The sequence below is a fragment of the Eumetopias jubatus genome, unplaced genomic scaffold (genome assembly GCF_037043125.1).
Source record: "Eumetopias jubatus isolate StellerSeaLion01/CBP00866 unplaced genomic scaffold, mEumJub1_p1.0 scaffold_10, whole genome shotgun sequence".
NCBI lineage: Eukaryota > Metazoa > Chordata > Mammalia > Carnivora > Otariidae > Eumetopias > Eumetopias jubatus.
Window position 1 is genome coordinate 12,949,957 of NW_028274816.1, and position 21,288 is coordinate 12,971,244.

General features: G+C 48.6%; 2 protein-coding genes across 13 annotated transcripts in view; one reads left to right on the forward strand and one right to left on the reverse strand.

The window, feature by feature from the left end:
- The window catches only part of CPNE2 (copine 2), a 52,744-nt gene extending 47,337 nt beyond the window's left edge, over positions 1–5,407 (forward strand). For 7 of the 11 annotated variants that reach the window (XM_028091318.2, XM_088027388.1, XM_088027389.1 and 4 more), the window contains 2 exons: positions 3,465–3,701; positions 4,853–5,407. In XM_028091318.2, coding sequence (XP_027947119.1) covers positions 3,465–3,701; positions 4,853–5,180 — 565 coding nt within the window. In that variant the 3' untranslated portion in view covers positions 5,181–5,407. Of the gene's footprint in view, positions 1–3,464; positions 3,702–4,852 lie in introns of those variants that run through there. The other 4 variants (XM_088027391.1, XM_028091336.2, XM_088027390.1 and 1 more) reach the window with 2 other exon arrangements.
- Positions 5,408–11,224: 5,817 nt separating this feature from the next.
- PSME3IP1 (proteasome activator subunit 3 interacting protein 1) overlaps positions 11,225–21,288 on the reverse strand; it is a 33,117-nt gene continuing 23,053 nt past the window's right edge. For both annotated transcript variants that reach the window (XM_088027393.1, XM_088027394.1), the window contains exons 6-7: positions 20,140–20,204; positions 11,225–12,020 (exon numbers count right to left, since the gene is read on the reverse strand). In XM_088027393.1, coding sequence (XP_087883519.1) covers positions 11,803–12,020; positions 20,140–20,204 — 283 coding nt within the window. In that variant the 3' untranslated portion in view covers positions 11,225–11,802. The remainder of the gene's footprint in view (positions 12,021–20,139; positions 20,205–21,288) is intronic.

Consider the following 21,288-nt stretch of genomic DNA (forward strand, 5'->3'; position numbering starts at 1 on the left):
ATGCTTAAGAGTTAGCCACGTGAAAATCATGCGTGCACGTGGGCGTGGAGTGCCCCAGGTGGAGGGAACAGCATATGCAAAGCCCAGGAGGCAGGGTGTTTGGACCTAACTGAAGAAAGAAGTCTTGATGTGAGAGGGGTGAGTTGGGGGTAGGGAAATGCCAGCTACCACAGGGCCTTGGAAGGCAATGAGGACCCTGGATTTTCTCTTGAGGGCCATGGGGAGCCACTGAGGGTATTAAGAGGGTCAGAAAGGGCTAGATGATCCCAATTATGGGGCCCCCATCCTTCTCTCTGCCCATAAGCCCTGGGTCTTGCTGTCCACGGCCCATTCCTACTTGGTTACCTAGGTATCTGGTGTCCTAATGGAGGGGGAGCTGGGGCACAGGACCCTGGAATCCCCCCCCCCACAAGGGTCTTTGGCAGCCAACTTCAGAAATAAGCCAGGGAGCAGTTTCCCCAGACTCTGACTGGAATTGTGGTCGGTTTCTTATAAATCTGATATGTTAAACGCTTTAGGGGAAGTGGCTATTTACAGCCCCAGAAGCCTGAAGAACCTCTGGGTAAAGGCAAAAGCTACTCCGTCTTTGAATGGTGTTGGGTGCTTTGATTTTTGGTTGGACCTGATGGTGATTGGCTGTGGTTCTGGGGCAGGGACGGGGGGCCGCAGCTGGGAGATGCAGAAGAGGGTTACAAGGGGCTGCCTGGAGGAGCACTTGGGGTGTGTAGTGGGGAGAGGAATCTCCAGAGGAGACCTCCCCCCCCGCCCCCCCGCCAAGGGGTAATGCCAGCAGGGGAAGTGGAGCTCGGGGCTGGGGATGGCCTTCCACCTGCTTGGGATGGAGGCATAGATGCTCTGATGGGTCTTGGAACTGTGGCTGGAAGGGTATGCCAGGCAGGAAGAAGGGTACCAGGAAGGGTGTGGAGGTGGGAAAGTTTGGGGGCAGGGGAGACCAGACCAGGGTTGTCTGTGGGGACAGCAGCGCCCTTTCCCACCTCCTCCTGCCCAGTTTTGCCTTTCATTCTCGTCTACAGCCCCCTCCCATTTCTGTCTTGGGGGTGGGGCTGTAGAGCCTTGGGGTTGTAGTGGAATGTAGAGGCTCCGCCTCGGGTGGGTGAGAAGCACAGGATGTGTTAGCTGCAGGTCCCTTGCCAAGGCTGGCCCAGCTGGCCCAAAGCTGAGATAGGCCCATGGCTGTGGGTATTACGGCTGGCTGGCACGCAAAGGAGTGAGGGTTCATGGCCAGGGCCATGGGTCTGGCTCTTCCCTGGGCTGCTGTCCTAGACATTGAGACCGTCTGACAGTGGGGCGAGAGGGTGCGGAAAGCTCCTCCTGCTGGGGCCCATTACTGGTGAGGCCGCACCACCAAAACAGGAGGGGGGGGGGTGGCAGAGGGGGGACGCTGTGGAAAGAGCCCCAGCTCTGGGGTCGGCCAGGCTTGTGTATGGATCTAGAATGTGCCAGTTCCCAGCAGTCACTGAACCCCCTTCTCAGCCCCTTTCCTCATCTCTAAAACAGAATCCCAGTGTGAGGATGGCAGGAAGGGTCTGTGCACTGTGGTGCATTAGCAGGGACTTTCTCGCCCTGTCAGGTGGTGCCCATGGTCCTGCAGGAACCCAGCCCCAGGCTGCGCCCACCTCCCTGGGAAAGAGGATCCAAGTCCTGGGGGAGGCCCAGGCCTGAGGCTCCAATCTTCTGGCATAGATGTGCGGTTGAGTGAAAGGAGAAAGCTGAGGGCCGCGTGGGGGGTGGGGAGGGTGGGAGGCCAGTCCCACCCTGAGTGGTGAACCTGTTGATTGAGGCCAGGCATCCTCCCTCCTCCTCACCAGGACCTTCCGTGCCTTCCCTCCTGCCAGCTTAGGTGCCCTGGAAATCTTGCCCTGGACTTTCTGGCGGGAGGGGAGTGGGGTTAGAGGGCCATTTACAGAAGGGGTGCTGGAACAACGGTGGGCTGTGGGGGGACAAGGGTGTAGATGGGCTTATAAGGCCCTCCAACCACAGGCATGGGGGGCTGGCAGCTGCTGCCCTCCACTACAGGGATCCAGGCTGCCATCTCCATGGCAACAGGTATCCCCAGCATCGAGGGCTCGGTCTCTTAAAGGCACAGTGCAGGAGGTGGTTTAGGATGGTGGGTCTACACCTCCGAGCGGCTCGCCCGCTCCTTCTAGGGCTGTGCGTGGGGGACAAGCAGGAGAGTAGGGCATCCTAGGGGCCTGAACTTGTAGCCTCTGTATGGTTCCCAGTGAGCAAATGGTTTGCTGGGTGAGAAGGTGGCCAGGTGCTGACCTAGGGTCTGGCTCAGTTCTGCCCTCTATGACCTGGACTAGTCTGGCCCCCTTTTTCCTCTCCTGAGAACCAAAAGGATCAGACTAGAAGGCAAAAGCCTCAAAGAATATTAGGGCCAGTTAGGGCTTTTCTGTTTATTTTACGGATGGGGCAAACCAGGTTCCTTAAAAAGGGGCCAGAGGGTGCTAAGAACAGAGCTGACACTAAGGTGTCAGCCGGCTTGGTATTCTGGGGCCTCGGCCCAGGCCATCTAGGGAGCCTTCCTGAACCTCATGTGCCCACCGTGTCCCGTTCACATGGCCATGCATGCCCATGCTAATTATTCAGTATTTTAAGTAATTTTATAAGGAAACTGTATAGCCCACTGTTAAGTGAAAAGTTACCACTTGCCATATATAGAGAGTAACAGTAAAAAACGTTGTACCTGGTATTGAAGTCTAGCTAGAAACTCTCATCCCCTGAAGCTCTGCGCTTCCCGCCTCTGTTAATAAGGAAGGTGAGCAAATGAGAGGCGTTAAAGGCCCACTAGAACCGACCTGAGACTCCCTCCTGGGTACAGTCTGCGGCAGTGAAAGACCACTGCAGAAGTAACACTGCCTTGAGGCTGTGTGTGCTGTGTGAGCCCAGAAGCACTGGCCTGTGTGCCAGGCAGCTTGCCTGTCTCAGAGGCCAGCCCTGCAGCCGGGGAAGGAGCAGCTTGCAGGGATCGGTGTGGAGCGGAGAAGGCGAGGCGGTCCAGGTCAGCCAGGACGCGCCTCCCTCCCCGGCCATGGGCCTGCCTGCCAGGGATGCAGTTCTTGGGCACAGAGTGCCACTGTGGTACAGCAGCTGCCACCGTGCAGATGATGAAGCTGAGGCGTGGCATCAGCCAATTGCCCTGCGTCCCACAGCAGAGCAACCGGAGGGCCAGGCCTGGAGTTTGGGGCCCTGACACAGAGCTGTGGCGTCTAAGGGCACAGCCAGGGCAGGGGGAAGAGAGCAGTTTGTGCCTCGGGCTGGGACCAGGTCAGGGTTGGATGGCGAGAGGCCTGCAGGGGTGGGGTGCTGCGGGCCGGGGCTGGGATTTGGCGGCAGCTGGGCATGGAGAGCTGCCTTCCTCCCAGGGGTCAGAGGGTTTGGGGGAGGCCGAGGAAGGGGGGACAGAGGCCTCAGAGCACCTGGCTGCCTCTTCCCTGCAGCAATACTTCATCCTCCTCATCATCACGGATGGCGTCATCAGTGACATGGAGGAGACGCGGCACGCCGTGGTGCAGGCTTCCAAGCTGCCCATGTCCATCATCATCGTGGGCGTGGGCAACGCCGACTTTGCCGCCATGGAGTTCCTGGACGGGGACAGCCGCACACTGCGCTCGCACACCGGGGAGGAGGCAGCCCGTGATATCGTGCAGTTCGTGCCCTTCCGAGAGTTCCGCAATGTGAGTGTGGGCCCAGGCTGGGGAGGGGGTGCTTAGGGGACCCCAGCAACCAGCGTTAATAAGGATGAAGGTCTTGGGCTCCTCTGCCCTCTGCTCCATTGTGTGCTGCCCGAGGGCCCACCCCCACATGAGCCCCTAAGACCATGTGAGCACCGGCTTCAGCAAGCTCATGGAACCCAGGGAGTGGTGCCCAACCCACACTGGGGCTCCAGAGCAGGGTTTCAGGGAGGCCCGGCCCTCCGACCAAGGTCCTGAACCAGAAGTTGGAGTTATCCAGGTGGGGCAAAGCATTCCAGGTAGACGGGGGGCTGAGAGCAAAGGCCCAGGGGTGAGAGAGGTTTTTGTGGGTAGTCGCACCTCAACCAGCCTCCTTCACAGATAGAAAACGAGGCGCATCTTAGGATGGCCTGCCCCGCAGGGGGACTGGTGGCCCCACCTTGTTCCTGGAGGTGGCTCTGGGCCTATCTGCAGGTGACCCCAGGTCGGCCCACAAGGTCACTGCACTAGCAGCTGGACCCACCAGGATCCCAGGGGGAGCAGTCTCAGATGCCACCCATGTCCCATCACCTGGGGGCCCAACTCTTATTTAACTAGATGCTTACTCTGTGGCCTTGGGCAAGTCCCTGACCTCTCCAGACCTTGGTGCCCTCAGCCATAGGGACTCTTGGTGTTTTGTGGTACAGGCCCCCATTCATGCATAGGACACTGACTGAGCACCTCCCCATGGCTGGCGACACTGACTGAGCACCTCCCCATGGCTGTCCTGTGGCTGAGCATTCAGCAGTGAGCCAGACAGTCCTGGCCCATTTATATGGGCCAAGAAGGTGCTCAGGAAATGTCAGGTGAGTAGGCTGTGCAGCTCACCTCCACTGTCTCTTTCCCTGAAAAGCCTCCCACAGGCATATTCATCTTAAAACGCGATCCCCGGGCATCTCAAGTGCTCAAGGAAAAGAGACTTCATGTAAAGGAAAAGCACTGCTAGCAGTGGGGTTTCAGACCTTGGCTGGGACAAGGGACGTGAGCTCTAGACAGCCCTGGCCCTTCGCCCTGATTCTGTCCTCCAGAGACACCTTCTCTTACAGCAGTCTGGGCATAGAGCCCGCCCCTCACCACGGTCTTCCACTGACCCTATCTCCCCCTCGGCCCCGCAGGCAGCAAAAGAGACCTTGGCCAAAGCTGTGCTGGCGGAACTGCCCCAACAAGTCGTGCAGTATTTCAAGCATAAAAACCTGCCCCCCACCCACTCGGAGCCCGCCTGAGCACCAGCCCAGGCCCAGCAGCAGCATGCCGGCTGGGCCTCCCGCCCTCCCAGGAACGTGCACGCCCACCCTGCTTCCTGGTGGGGGGGCCTTGTTTTTAACCCATCCACGTTTTTATTTTTTACAACCAGACCTCCACCCTCCCAGCCCAGCTGGGCTTCCTTTGTTGGAGTCAACAGATGATGCTTCCAGGCCAAACTGGCTTCCTCCCTCCCCTTAAGTATTGAATGTACTTTGTATAATTTTAGTGAAATTATTGTTATTAAAGAGAAAATTTTTACAATCCTAACTGGCTTTTTCCAAGTAACTAGCTGCAGACCCTGAAAGGAGCGTGTCCCCAGTGCATACTTTGTGTCATTGCCTGCACCTACTTCCTGCTCTGTTTTTTTATACTGTGACTGTGTTCTATTTGTTATACTCAGGGTAATAAAAGCAGTTTCCAATGTCCCTGTGTCAGTGCCTCCCTCAGCTGGGACCTGATGGGTCAGTGATCTGGGGAAGGAAACATAAAAAGCTCTTTCCCCCAGCAATGTGGGGCAGCGTTCCATGCGCACAGTACTCACCCTGTTAAATTGGCACAGGACTTGGCACAGAGCACAGGCTTAGTAGGTATCTGTGGACAGATAAAATGCCCTGGGCCCCCACCAGCAACCGTAGCCTCTGCGGAGCCTACACCAATCCCGGGGTCCCCAGGCCCAGCCACTACCGTGTGGTACCCGCCCTCCTCTTAATCTACACACTGTCCTGCACGTGTGTGTGCGTGCGCACGCGCACACACGCACACACACGCACACACACACAAGGTAGCCGTCGCCGCCACCTGTTTGCTCCTCTCTCAGGCCTCCCGGGCCTCGGGGTACGCCCTGTGGCCTGCAGTGTGTGAGAGCTTCTTTGCCTGCACGATGCTAAGCTGTTCCTTTCTAGGCCCCATTTCATGAAGCCAGCCAGGGGCCCACTCTCGGGGTCCTCCCAGTTCTCCCTTCTCCCCTTCCTTTTGTCTCATCTACCTCCCCATTGGAGTTGTGTGCCCCAGGCTTCTGTGCAACCAATAACAGTTCTACTAAGCGCTGGTTCCGGCTCCGCATTAAGAGCTTTGCAGGCATAATCTTGATGAACACGTCCAATAGCCTAGAGCCTATGCCTATGCCCATTTCAGAGATGAGGAAATGAGCAGAGAAGCTAATCAAATCTCACAGAGGCAGAGCCAGAACTTACATCCAGATCTGCCCGATTCCAGAGCCTATGCTTACTACACAGCATCTTCCTCTGACTCTGCAAGGGAGTCTGCTCAAGTTGCTAATGAATTTATCCTTTCTCTGCACTCAATCTGGGAGGTCTATTACCCTGACCCTCTCCCAGGTCAGTCGTCGTCACTGGGGCCCTCTAGAGCTGGGCACCACCAGGAAGGTTCCCACCTCCAGGTGCCTGGTAGCCTCAAGGACCCCTGTCTACATGCTGACAGCAAGTGAGGGAGATCTTTATCCTCAGCTTCCAATGCCCTGATGGTTCTGCAGCCACCAAAAGTGAGTTGAAATATCCTTTAGGGACTCCTTCACTTCTGAGAGGGCTGCAGGACTGCATGGCGCCCCACTTCCCCAAGGACCTCTGGGAAATCACAGCACAGTGGCCCATGGGGCCAGCTGGCAACATGGATGGAATCCCATCCAGGTTAGGTTCGTGCCTAACCCTTGCTTGGGCCAGCTTTAAGACTGGGTGTTAAGAACAACAGCACAAGTCTGCTTGTTTGCCCACCTGTTCAGCAGCTGAAGTGAGTCTAGCTGGATGTCACATCCAGGGAAGTTTGTACCCATCCAAGCCTGGAATAATCTGTCAAGTTCTGCAGTCAAATGCTTTATCCCTGAGCCATACCCCCTAATCTGTCAAGCTATGATGGACCAGAAGTCTCTAAAGGGGAGCAGCCTCTCCTCCCAGCCCCACATCCCCTTCTTAGCCCTCAGGGGACAGGTGTTATTGGGGGGACCACTTCTCATACAGACTTCTCCCTTACACTCCCCCCCCGCCCCGGGAGGAATTTACCACACTGGTAAAACCGGAAAGATAGACATCTATTGGGCCATGTTACTGTCGAATCCCTGCCTTATGCTAGTGTCCATCCCAAATGCTCAAACTCTTATGGACCACCTACCTCAGGTGTGGTGGCCACGGCCCTCACCTCCAAGCTTCATGGGAGCAGACCCCGACATCTCTGCTTTCTTCCCCCTTCTCTGCCCAGGCTGAGTGGATCAGTCAAGCAAGCCCTCTCCCAGCTGGCTCAAGTTCACAGGGGAAAGGAATGCACCCAAACTCCTGACCAGGCCAAATCACCACTTAAAAAAAACAAACAAACCAAAATAAGTCCCGGGGATGTAATATACAGCCTGGTGACTATAGTTAATACTGTACTGTGTATCAGAAAGCTGCCAAGAGCGTAGATCTTAAAAGCTCTCATCACAAGAAAAATGGATGGACCATTCTGCAATATGTATACATACTGAATTGTCACCTGAAACTAATATCAATAATATCTCAATAAAAACAAACAGAGCCTTGGTGATGCTGATACTTGGTTCTTGGTACATGGATAGCAAGCTGAAAAGTGAACTTGGAAATCGGAAAGATCCCTTCACCCTTCCATCACTGCTGCTGAGGCCTGGGCACTAGCATTTGTTTAAAAATTTCACTGAAACCACAGAAAGCCAAACTTAAAGAGTTAAAGGTTCAAATAAAATTCTGGTTCTGTCAACTAACTGTGCAACCTCACGCAAGTCACTGAACCACTATGAATTTTGATTTTCTCTATCAAATGTAGAGAAGGGCTGCTTCACAGGGCTTTTTTTTTAGGATGAAAGACACTACAGGCCATAAAAATGGTCCACAAATGTCCCAAACTGGGGCACGTGTGTGGCTCAGGTCATGATCTCAGCGTCTGGGATTGAGCCCCGAGTCGGGCTCCCTGCTCAGCAGGGAATCTGCTTGTCCCTCTGCCCCTCTACCCCTCCCCTGTTTGTGTGCTCTCTCTCTCTCTCAAATAAATAAAATCTTAAAAAAACAAACAAATGTCCCAAACAGTGCCTGGCACACACATAGCAAGCCTCAGTATCGAATGACTGAAACAAATCCACAGAAGGCATAATGATGTGCCTGTTACTGAAATAGCAAGGGTGAAGCCCCGCCAACAGCTCAGAGTGGTGGCTGTCTCTGGGTTTTGGTGGCTGTCTCTGGGTTTTGCTGCCCTTCTCTACAAAGCTGTGAGGCTGGACACATTCTGCCTGTCACTGCTGTGACACTCCCATTCTCCTTAAACCATAGCTCCAGCACGTAAGGGAGCAAAATGTCAGCCCTTGCCAGCGTCACTAAGGCATGAATGTGCAACTGGCTTGTGTTCACCCTGTGACTACAAGGATGTTGCCAAGATTCTAGCCTCCCACCAAGCAGAACCTACATTCCACACCGTTACGCTTAAGTAGGCTGGGCACGCCAGAAAATCAAGACAACACTCAAGTCCAAATGATGGTGCACTGCCATTAAGCTCTCCTTTTTGTTTTTCTGGAAGGGGCTTAAGACAACAGCTGAGCCATATACCCACGAGTAGGACACCCGAGCCAAGGAACCGGGTGTGCCTAAGCAATTAACATTTAGCTGAGAGGGAAGCATACAGCAGAAGCTGGTGGTTGGAGCTCTGACGACCAGATCAGACCCTTCATCATGTCGACGTTCTAGCTGCAACTGAGGAATGCCAGTAGGACGGGAAGACCTACCATACATCACCACTAACAGAAGCTCTGGACACCCTACCCAGAAACAGGAGAGGCCAGCAGGATCAGGGCTATTGAGGATGGCTACCATTTACTGAACACTCTGAGCCAGATCCCACACCAAGTACCTAACCCAGACTAGCTTTCACCCTCACTAGAAAGTTGGTATCATTATTTCTATTTACCAAGGATGAAACTGAAGCCCCGAGAGGTTAAGGACCTTGCCCCACTGACCCAGCTAGTAAATGTCTGGCTCTAAGCTCCTAATCACTGCAGCATATCCAGGGAAGGGGGAACTAGGCTTAGTTCCCAGGGAGAAGCAGAAGCAATGGGCAGAAGTCTGAAGCAAAAGCAGCTTGTCCTGGGTAGAAAGGAGGTAGCCAGAAGGGAAGAACCCCAGGTGGAGAGTGGAAGGAACAAGGATGCAAAGAGCTGGCCCAGGTCACCCCTAGTTAGGGGCCCAACTTCCAGTCTAAGATGCACCTGAAGCCAGCTCTTCTCTCCTCCTGGGTCCTGAGACCAGGGAAGGCATCTGTAAGACTGCCAGGTCGTCTCTGGATCCAGTCACATCAGTCCCCCCTTTTTATACTTGGAAAAATGGATGCTTTCAATTTCACACTTTCTCCCCACCCGAGCGGGTAACAGGGTCCAAAATCAGAAGTGGTTGAGAGGGCGTGGTATGACACAGGCTAGAAAATCCAGACAGAACTGGCAAACAGGCTTTCTCCCTTGCCTGGTTCAAGAGTTGCAAGAATACTACCACTCAGGACAATGTAAGCAGGTTTAAAGAAACCCCACCACACACTTTGTCTTTAGCCCTTATTACCTAGTTATAAAACCCCAATTATTTATTCAGGCCCGAGGGCTGCACTTTATGGATTAAAGCAGTCCCTGTTTTTTCTATCCTTCTTTGGGTTGGAACCACACTGTCTACACTAGATGCTTTTCAAGGCTGCTTCCTCTACCGGGGAGACCAGGTCCTGCTCTGCTAGTTACGGTTCTACGGCACGTGTGTCTCCATTCCAGGACTCTACACCAACAGGTACAATGAACACGATGAGAGGATCACCACCGACTCTCAGCCTCCCCTGTGACACCACAGACCAGAAATCTCCATCTGAGGAGCCTCAACTTTCTCAACACAATCTAGCTTATAGTAGATGGAGAGGGAGTTGGGAGCACAAGATCTTATTCTCGGACAGGTGCATTAGCTTTCAAGTTAATGTACAGTTTTAATCCCTACAACCTTTTGTCCCTTCTCCCAACAGAGGCCACGAGGTAATAGTAATGGCTTCTTAAAAGTCAAACCAAAGGGACGCCTGGGTGGCTCAGATGGTTAAGCGTCTGCCTTCGGCTCAGGTCATGATCCCAGGGTCCTGGGATTGAGCCCCTCGTTGGGATCCTGGCTCAGTGGGGAGCCTGCTTCTCCCTCTCCCTCTGCCCCCCACCCCCGCTCGTGCGCTCTTTTGCAAATAAATAAAATCTTAAAAAAAAAAAAAAAGTCAAACCACATAGAGATGGTGCCCCTGACTCCTCGGTCTGCCTCACGAAATGGTGCGCGCGCTGCAAGGACGACAGCTCAATCGCAGGAACAATGGAGCAGAGAAGCAGAAGGTGCCTACACAGTTTTACCTAAATGTCTTGTCTGTTAGGATGGAGCTGAGGCGCCTGTGCTGACAGTCAGGAACAATTAGCATGGAGCGGTCCTGAAAAGGAGGAAGGATTCACAAGGCATCGCTTATGGGTGAAGGGAAGTCACCATCTGCTAACGGGCACGAGTGTCACTGCATTGGAAGGGGAAAAGCAGTGGGTTGGAGGAGAGCCAGGGGCCTCTCTGCCCACATTAAAAATGAGTAGCTGCTCTGCCTGCCAGCATCACAGTGTCAACACATTCTGTGTGTGTCTCTCTCCATCTCACACCCAAAGAAGTAGAAACAATTGACGTAGGAACCCAGGGGAAGAGAGAACTGTACAGACTCATTCTCCTGGAGCAGGGGAGCCTACAGATTTGTTTGTTTGTTTTTCAAGCCCATGCCTCCCTCTAACCTCATCTCTCTCCATCCCAGAGGGAGAGCGTCTGCCTCCTTTAGGAGACAGAGGTCTTGGCTGCTCACAGTCTTGAAGCTGCCCTGTGCAGGAAGAGAGAGGAGGCAAGGACAGGGCAGCACCTTTAGGCCAGAAAGAGCTTGCACAGTTAGAAGCCTCAACTATAAGCATACCGACCAGAGAGGGGCGTCAACAGAGCACAGAGTGGTCAGAATATGCAGGTGTGTCCCACTGGTTGGCACTCAGAATTCCAGAAGCTGCTAGAAATAAGTCATCTCATTGCCTCTAAATATTTCTACATACCTACCCGCACTTCTGCTTTCTGGCCATGATGAAATAGGCCCATGTTCATTTCTCTAAGGTTTAGGGTCTTAAATGGCGCTGGATGGAGGGAGAAGAAGGAAGGAGGAATACGGAAAAACTCCACAATGAGTGATGAGCGCTAAGCGACACCCCCAGAAGATGTAGTTTATAATCTTTACTTAGTCACACAACATCAAGAATCCGTTAGTTGCAAGGGAGTGCAGCAGTCCATCACCTGGGGCCCTCCTCCCCCCAGCCCCCCAACATGCACCACCACGCAGTACAACCACATGGTGTGTTCTGCTGGAAGAGAAGGTATAGATGATACCTGTCCCGTAACTGCCCTTGCTTCTCTGTGCTGTTGGGAAAGGAAACAAAGGAGAAAACAAGAAAGCAACGGCATCCAGACACTCTGCATCCCAGTGGGTGCCTGTCTTCCCAGGGCATTTTCAGGGGAATCTCTGCGGAGCCGCGGCCCCCTCCCCACCACGGCAGCGAGGAAAGAGGCAGCGGGACAGGTCTGGACATCTGCACTGGAGTGGAAAGAGAGACCAAACACAAGGTGGGCCACAAGTGAATTCTGGCACATTTTTAGATGAGGCTAAGAATGTCACGGTGTGCACAGGAAGCGGGCAAAGGAGTTCTGAGGGAGCTGGTGCCCGGAGTTGGAACAAACCGTCCGGCCTACTCTTGGGCAGGAGCTCTGGCGGGGTCGGGGCGGGAGGGGGGACACAGGAGCTACGGAGCCTCGAGGAAGGTGTTGGTTCGGAAGATGGAGGAGACGATCTTGCCGGTGGCGTTGATCGTGCCTTCGCTGTCGGAGCTGGACTCGGAGTCGCTGCTCCCGGAGTAGGCACCCAAGCCCGGGAGGATGCCGATGCAGACCGCTGCGGAGGGACAGTGGATGGAAGGGGCGCTCAGGGACGTGCTGCCGAGAGACATGCAGGATGGGGCTTCTGCAAGACAGGAGGAAGGGCCGTGACTTCACCTCCTTTCCCGGAGCTGACGGGTGCTGGCCACGGCACTGGGCACTGTGCCCCAGGCTTTACCATGAAGCCCCAACCACCCTATGCAGTCAGCACCACCGGCACCTGCATCCGACAGCCGTGTTCCTTTTTTACTGTTGACAAAACTGACACCACGCTCAGAGAACATTTTAAGATGGTGCAGAATGTGACCAAGTAGGCAGGGCTCTTTTCGCCCTGGGAAACCCAGAGCCACGGCAGCACCTCAGTGATGGAAAGCCTCAATCTAGGAAACGTGTAGGAAACGTGGGGACTTGAGGGTGAGAAGAAAAGTTAAGAACTCTACTCCATCCCTCTCATTGCCTCTAAATATTTCCAGCCTCAATGAATCTCTACAACAACCTGATATGTAGGTATCCCCCATTTTACTGATGAGGGGGGTCAAACGACTAGGCCAAGGTTAAAGGCCACTGAGAGTAAAAAATGTTAAACCAAATCTGAATCAAAAAACTGGGACGATTGGGTGGCTCAGTCGGTTAAGCATCCAACTCTTTGTTTTGGCTCAGGTCATGAGATCGAGCCCCACGTCAGGCTCCGAGCTGGGCATGGAGCCTGCTTAGGATCCTCTCTCTCTGGGCGCCTGGGTGGCTCAGTCGTTAAGCATCTGCCTTTGGCTCGGGTCATGATCCCAGGGTCCTGGGATTGAGCCCCGCATCGGGCTCCCTGCTCAGAGGGGAGTCTGCTTCTCCCTCTCCTGCTCCCCCTGCTTGTGCTCTCTCTCTTGCTGTGTCTCTGTCAAATAAATAAATAAAAAATCTAAAAAAAAAAATAAGATCCTCTCTCTCCCTCTACTCAACCCCCCTCCCACTCATGCATGTATGCTCTAATAATAATAATAATAATAATAATAATAATAATAATAATGTACTAAAACAATACCAGAGCTCACTGTAGGGTAAGGGTTGGAGTTCAAACCTGTCTCAGGCTGACAAGCATGTATCTTTCTAGGCTTTTGCCTTAACAAGCCCCTAACGAAATGTGAAAAGGATACATGGTTCCAAGTATATGAAGTCAGGAGTAAGTCAAAAATACCACTGAGAAACGAAAAGAGATCTCCAGCGGCCAATACACAGAGTTCAGGAGCTCAGTGTATTCGCTTGTCTTACAGGAAGTTCTAATAGGGGAAGAGAAGCTGCTGAAGAAAGGCAGCAGTGAAACACGGAGACACAGACAAGTGACATGAGAGGTGACACTGCTCACAGAGATGGTGACGAGACTACAGGAAAGCAGAGGCAGATAGATGCAACAGATATCACAAAAGCAGACTTCTTTGGGATATAAAGAGTTTTTCCAAAACCAACCAACCAACCACTGAACAGAAAAGGGGACAGAGGTGCCTGGGTGGCTGTGGGTTGAGCGTCCAACTTGTGATTTTGGCTCAGGTCACGATCTTGGGGTCATGAGATCAAGTCCTACGTTGGGTTCCGTGCTCAGCAAGGAGTCTGCTTGAGGACTCTCCCTCTCCCTCTGGTCCTCCCCCCGTGCTCACTTGTGCTCTCTCTAAAATAAACAACTTTAAAAAGAAGTGGACAGGGGCACCTGGGTGGCTCAGTCGTTAAGCGTCTGCCTTCGGCTCAGGTCATGATCCCAGGGTCCTGGGATCGAGCCCCGCATCGGGCTCCCTGCTCCGCGGGAAGCCTGCTTCTCCCTCTCCTACTCCCCCTGCTTGTGTTCTCTCTCTCACTGTCTCTCTGTCAGATAAATAAATAAAATCTTAAAAAAAAAAAAAAAGTGGACAGAAAAAGAACAAATGGAATTTAAACTTGGGAGAATAGGGGCGCCTGGGTGGCTCAGTTGGTTAGGCATCTGCCTTCGGCTCAGGTCATGATCCCTAGGATCAAGCCCCACATCCCAGCTCAGCAGGGAGCCTGCTTCTCCCTCTCCTCTCTGCTTGTGCACTCTCTCTCCCTCTCTCTCTCAAATAAATAAACAAAATCTTAAAAAAAAAAAGTATGATTTGGTTTTAAAAAAAAAAACCTATCTTATAAGGGTATGAACCATTTACTCAGAAAAATAATTAATGTGAAGCTGTTCAGTGAGATGTCATTTTATTAAGTATTTCAAGGGTGAACTGAATTTTAGGCTCTATCTTAGATACAAAAGGAAGACTGAGTTCAGAGTACCTGTGTAAGACTAGAGCTGGCCTAAGGGAAGGATGGAAGCCAGCCACAGAAATAAAACCAAGGAGGGGTGCCTGGGTGGCTCAGTCAGTTAAGCATCTGACTCTTGATTTCAGCTCAGATCATGATCTCAGGGGTCATGAGACTGAGTCCTGCACTCACCGGTGACTCTGCTTGAAAGTCTCTCTCCCCACCCCAAATGAATAAATAAATCTAAAGAAAAAAAGAGGAAGGAAGCAAGGAAGGAAGAAAGGGGAGGGGGAAAGGGAGGGAGAGGGGCGGGGGGAGGGGCAACGGGAAGGGGAGGGGGAGGGAAGGGAGGAAAGGGAAGGAAAGAAAGGAAAGGGAAGGAAAGGAAAGAAAGAAAGGAAGAACGAAATGAAACCAAGGAATGTGGACCATGGTGGCATCAGCAGTTTAAGCCAAAAGCCCAAATCTCTCGATTATCTAGGTTTCAAGAAAGAAAAGAGACTGCAATTCTGACAAATTTCATTCCAAAAATAGTTACACTGTCCAAAGAGAACAAAATGGTGCCCTCTGATCTCACCCATTTGGTGAAGTTCCTGCCAACTTCTGCATTTGCAGGACCACGTTGTCATACCAAATTAACACCGAAAATTACTAATAGAGAATGTCCTTGGGATTCAAAGAGATGCGTGACTTGAGAGTCAATGGGGCCAACTGTGCATTCATTCATTGGCTCTGCTTGGAGCTTAAGTCCAGAGCCTCCAGTGGGAGAAACCTGAATCTCCATTACGGTTACAGAGCTACCTTCTGGGAGGACGAAAGGGGCAAAGCCTTCTACTGCCAAGGACAAGACTCTCAAGCAAGCTTTCAGGGGTATTCTTCCTGTGGGGCCTTAGCTTCTAGCAAAAGAGGGTATTTCATGCCCAGCTCTAAGAATGCTACTGTGAGAATGGAGTGGGGGAGGACAAAGGGATTAAGAAAGGTGGCTCTGAAACGTGTCTACCTGAGATAGTTTTAAAAAGCCACACAAGTTTTCCTTTCTACTGACTGATGCGAATAGTTCCTACAAGGGAATAAGCACCAGATACAGGGCTACTAGTTAACTAATTGAAGTATGTTTAAGATTTCTGTAAAGTTTTATATACCTATGTGTATACACACACAATATATACGTAATCCTATTTAAGCAGCCAATTTAGCAAGTTTCCTATATATTAAAAAGATATCAGTGAAATGGAGCTCCTACATTGCTGATGAGAATGTAAACTGGGATAACTTCTTTGCAGGGCAATTTTGCAACATTTATCTGAATTACAAATTTATATCCTCTCTGTCCCAATAATTCCTTTAAGTATCTACCCTAATATAGCATGAATGTGACAAATGATACATGTACAAAGTTATTTAATGAAACCTCGTACCAGAGAAAAAATGGAAACAATCTAAATGTTCATCATAAAAAGCAGGATGGAGCACCTGGGTGGCTCAGTTGGTTAAGCATCTGACTCTTGATTTTGGCTCAGGTCATGATCTCAGGATTGTGAGACAGATCCCTGCACCAGGCCCCATGCTCAGCGGGGAATCTGCTTGAGATTCTCTCTCTCCCTCTCCCTCTGTCCCTACCCCAACTTGCGTGTGTGAGCTCTCTAAAATAAATAAATCTTTATTTAAAAAATTGGATAAATATACTATGGTGCAACCATATAATGGAATACTATATAGTCTTAAAAAAGAATGAAGCTCTTTGTGTACAGATATGTAATGATCCCCAAGGTACATGTGAATTAAGCAATGAATAGAAGAGTATATTAATTAAAATAACAATGCTGATGATGATAGGGAGCACAAACCAACATATGAAGTATTCTTGCCAAAAAATCAACTTGAATTGACTGAGCTCTAGATCTAATTACCATTTTACAGGAAACAGAGGAATAAAGGAACACCATAGAGACACAATCAGCAAAATCTAGAGTATGGCAAACTCACAAGACAAAGACCCAGTTTCTTCACAAAAACAAAGGAAACAAAAAAATAAATACAAAAGAACTTATAGGTCAAATGCGACTTAAAAGACATAATAGCCTATTGTAAAGATGCCGTATGATGGCAATATTCTCAGACTGATCTACAGATTCAAGCGATGCCTATCAAAATCCCAACTGCCTTTTTTACTGAAATTGATAAGTTGATCCCAAAATTCATATGGATTTGCAAGAGACCTCGAATAACCAAAATGATCTTGAAAGAGAACAAATTTGGAGAACTCACACTTCCCAATTTCAGAACTTGCTACAAGGCTATAGTGATCAAGACTGTGTGCTAATGGCATAAGGATAGACATACAGATCAATGGAAGAGGAGAGTCCAGAAATAAACCCATACATGTTAGATAACTGATTTTTAGCAAAAATGCCATGACAATTCAGTCTGGTAAAAACAGTCTTTTCAACAAATGGTGCAGACCAACTGGATATACACACAGAATGAAAATGCATCCCTACTTCAAACCACAAACAAAAAATAACTCAAAATGGATCAAAGACCAAAATGTAAGAGCTAAAACCATAAAACTTTTAGAAGAAAACATACATCTAAGTTTTCATGACCATGGGTTAGGCAATGGTTTCTCAGATATGACACCTAAAGCATAAGCAAGCCAAAGAAAAAATAGATTAAATTAGATGTCCTCAAAATTTAAAAATTTTGTGCTCCAAAGGACTCTATCAAAGAAAATGAAACCCACAGTAAGGAAGACAATATTTGTAAATCATATATCTGACAAATGTCTAATATCCAGAATATATAAAGAATTCTTACAACTCAACATTAAAAAGTAACCCAATTTAAAAATAGGCTCAGGATTTGAGTAAATATTTCTCCAAAGAAGATATACAAATGACCAATAAGTACATAATGCCATCATCATTAGTCATTAGGGAAATGAAATATCACTTCACACCCACAAAAATGAACAGAATAAAAAAGAAAATAGCAAGTGTTGATAAGGATGTAAAGGGATGCCTAGGTGGCTCAGTGGGTTGGGGGTCTGCCTTTGGCTCGGGTCCTGGTCTCAGGGTCCTGGGATTGAGCCCTACATCGGGCTCCCTGCTGAGCAGAGAGTGCTTCTCCCTCTCCCTCTGGCCCTCCCCCCTGCTCTCCTCCTCTTTCTCCCTTGTGCTCTCTCTCAAATAAATATTTTTGAAAAAAGGATATAAAGAAACTGGAACCTTTCTATATTGCTGATAGAACGTAAAAATGGTGCAGCTGCGTGAGAAAACAATTTGGCAATTCCTCAAAAAGTCAACCATATAAACATAGAGTTACCATATGACCTAGAAATGCCATTCCTACGTATATACCCAAGAGAACTGAAAACAGTTGTTCACACAAAAATTTGTACACGAATGTTCACAGCAGCATCATTCAGAAGAGCCAAAAAGTGTGAACAACCCAAATGCCAATCAACTGATGACTGGACAAACAAAATGCAGCATACCATTCAATGGAAGATCATTCAGCTGTAAAAAGTACCAAAACATGTTACAACATGGATGACCTTTGTAAAGTGAAAAGGTTAAATGAAAAGAAGCTAGAGGGCGCCTGGGTGGCTCAGTTGGTTAAGTGACTGCCTTCAGCTCAGGTCACGATCCTGGAGTCCCGGGATCGAGTCCCACATCAGGCTCCCTGCTCAGCGGGGGGTCTGCTTCTCCCTCTGACCCTCTTCCCTCTCATGCTCTCTCATTCTCTCTCTCTCAAATAATCTTTAAAAAAAAAAAAAAGAAAAGAAGCTAGACACAAAAAAACCACATACTGCATGATTTCATTTATATGAAATGTCCAGAAAAGGCAAATCCATAGAGAAAAGTAGAAGAGTGGTTGCCAGTGGCTGGGGAGAGGGAAGAATGGGGAGTAACTGTTAAGGGGTATGGGGCCCCTTTTTGGGGTGATGAAAATGTTTTGGAATTAAATAGTGGTGATGAATACACATTCCTGGAAACATACTAAAAACCACTGAATTGTGTCCTTTAAAAGAATGAATTTTATCGTCCATCTCAATATTTTTTTAAAAGCCATATAGGGCAAATACAATGTATGTCTGATCCTCGCTTGAATCCTGATTTTTAAAAAATCAATTGTCAAGAAAAAAATATTATGAGAAAACTGGGGAAAATGAATACTAATTTGCTATCTGATAATATTTAGAAATTATTGTAATTATTTTAGGTGTGATAATGGTATTGTAATCTTGTTAAAAAACAAAGAACTCTTATTTTTTTAGGGATAAAGAAGAATTATTGACAAAACAATATAATGTCTGGTATTTGCCTCAAAACACTACAGTTGAGAAGGTATAAATAAGATTGGACAAGTGTTAAAAATTGTTGAAGCTACATGATGGGGTTCATTATTCTATTATCTCAACGTTTGAATATGTTTTAAGTTGCCTATAATAAGATTTTTTATTTTTAAAAGAATATATTTATAATTGCTTGTATATACATACAATAGCTCTGGATATATGCAAAAGAAATGTATAATACTGTTTCCCTCTCAGAAGAACTAGATGGAAGAGGATATATAATGTTGAAGGGGGACTCTTCACTCAATGTGCTTTTTAAAAGTAAATTCTAGGGGTGCCTGGGTGGCTCAGTCAAGCCTCTGACTCTTGATTTCAGCTCAGGTCATGATCTCAGGGTTTGAGATTGAGCCCCGAGTTGGGCTCCACACCCAGACTGTCTCTCTGCTCTCTGCTTAAGATTGTCTCTCTCCCTCTCCCTCTGCCCCTCCTAGGCCCCCCTTAAAAAAAAAAAGTAAATTCTAAGAGCAAAAAGTTATCAGCATCAGCCCACCATTACCAATGCTCAGCATATTTTTTTAAAGATTTATTTATTTGACACAGAGAGAGAGAGATCACAAGTGGCGGGGGGCAGGGGGAGGAGGAGAAGCAGGCTCCTGGCCAAGCAGTTAGCCTGATGCAGGGCTCGATCCCAGGACCCTAGGATCATGACCTGAGCCGAAGGCAGATGCTTAACCAACTGAGCCACCCAGGTGCCCCTCAGCAGATATATATATATATATATTTAAGATTTTATTTATTTATTTGACGAGAGAGCGAGCGAGCGAGCACAAACAGGGGGAGCAGCAGGCAGAGGGAGAGGGAGAAGCAGGCTCCCCGCTGAACAGGGAGCCCGATGCGGGACTCGATCCCTGGACCCTGGGATCATGACCTGAGCCGAAGGCAGCTGCTTAACCAACTGAGCCACCCGGGCGCCCCTCTTGTTTTCATTTTTTAAAGTTTTTATTTAAATTCCAGTTACTTGGCAGATATATTATTTTTAAATATCCATTAGTTTTTGGAGAGACATAAATGTGAGCCCTGTTTTATAGATGACCCATTGAGTTTAGCACAGCATCTCAATCACACAGGGAGTCCCAGGTAGAACTAAAAACACTCCTGAATTTCTCATCCCTGATCCAGCCCTCAGGAACACTCACCTTCACTTACAACTCTGTGCCACTTAATACAGTGCCAGATTTGATTGCATACAAGTAACCACCATAGAAAGTATACTTCTGGAGACTGTTATTAGGCTTCTAGCCTCAATCCAATCAAACATCAGCAAGAGCCAGGCATTCTACCTCTCACTGGTAGCCAGCCAGGTGAAATCAAGAAACTTGACATTTGGGGGAGACTGAGAAAAACCCTTTGTGAGCAGAAGTGATATGACCAGGGCTTTGTCTGTGTAAGCACTTCTGGGGGATCACAACTGTCATCTATCAATTCCACTGGTTTCTAACATACTGGTTGGCAGGGCAGCTGATATACTCGGGTATAAATCCTGCTTGGTAGAAAAAGGCTTGCTTAGAGATCCATGCATTCCTTCATAGATAGAATGCAGTCCACCCCTGTACTATGGCTCATGTGTATTATGAATAGTGAAATGGAAGCTGCCACCTACCTTGACTCTTGTCATCTGGGTCAGGGTCCGATTTCAGTCTTTTCACACTGTTGCCACTCTCTGAGCTGTAACAAAAAATATGGTAATTTGAGCTATGTCCAATCTTGGGGATTAAAACTTTTGAAATCAGGAGCTCCAATAACCATTTATATTTTAGGTAGCCTCAAAGAACTGGGGTGGTCTGAAATGAAAAGTCTTCATTTCAGGTTCTTAATCTCCTTCCAATTACATTATTGTTATAAAGACAACTTAAACCCCTGGCCAGTTCAAGGAATGGAGCACTTTATCTTCAAGCATCACCTAAACTTCAGATTCTTTGTTGTCCTTATCATTCATCTTGGTTAGAACCAAAGATGGGTTGCAGGACTACCTGGACACATTCACACATGACAAAAATTTAGTTAAGTTCTTAAAGATTAAAGGAAATCTCTTCTTTAGTGACATGCTAGAGATTCTGAAAGTCACCCAAAATACCTTCACTGAAAGAATGTCAAAGAATGTACTTCTCCTGCTGTGTAGCTTAGAGAAGGCATAATCATACCTCCAGCTCTACCATTACTGCTAATATTTAGGGCAGTCAAAAAAAGAAAAAAAGCAAGCACTTCAACAAGGAAAGAAATGATCTCAGAAAGAAGGCCGTAATCACAGAAGGAAGGGTTAGTGAACAAAGAAACCGGCAAATACAATCTAATTTGTGTGTTAAACATGACCATACTAAAGTTCTGGGCAGTAGCAGCATGTAAGGAAGACGTGATTATAGCTCAAAGTTCTAAGGTCCATGTATAATTTTGTAGGAAAGTAAGACAGCTATTTAACTTTAGGTTTTGCTAAGTATTTCTGGTAAGTTGCAAGTTTAGCCACCAAAACCAGAAAACACAAATCCAAACAGACGAACAAAAGATTTTAAAATCATAATTTTTAAAGAACAGGAGGAAAAAAATATTTTTAAAGTAAAAATACAATTAAGATAGCAGAAACCATACCAAAAATCCTAAAAAATCTAAGCCTACCTATAAAACGAGATTAACAGCCTAAATTTAAAATCAGCTATTTATGAGACACGCCAAAAAATTTAACAAAAACAAACAACTTAAGACCCAGAAAGACTGAAAGCAAAAGAACAGCAAGAGTTACCAAGGCAAATACTAA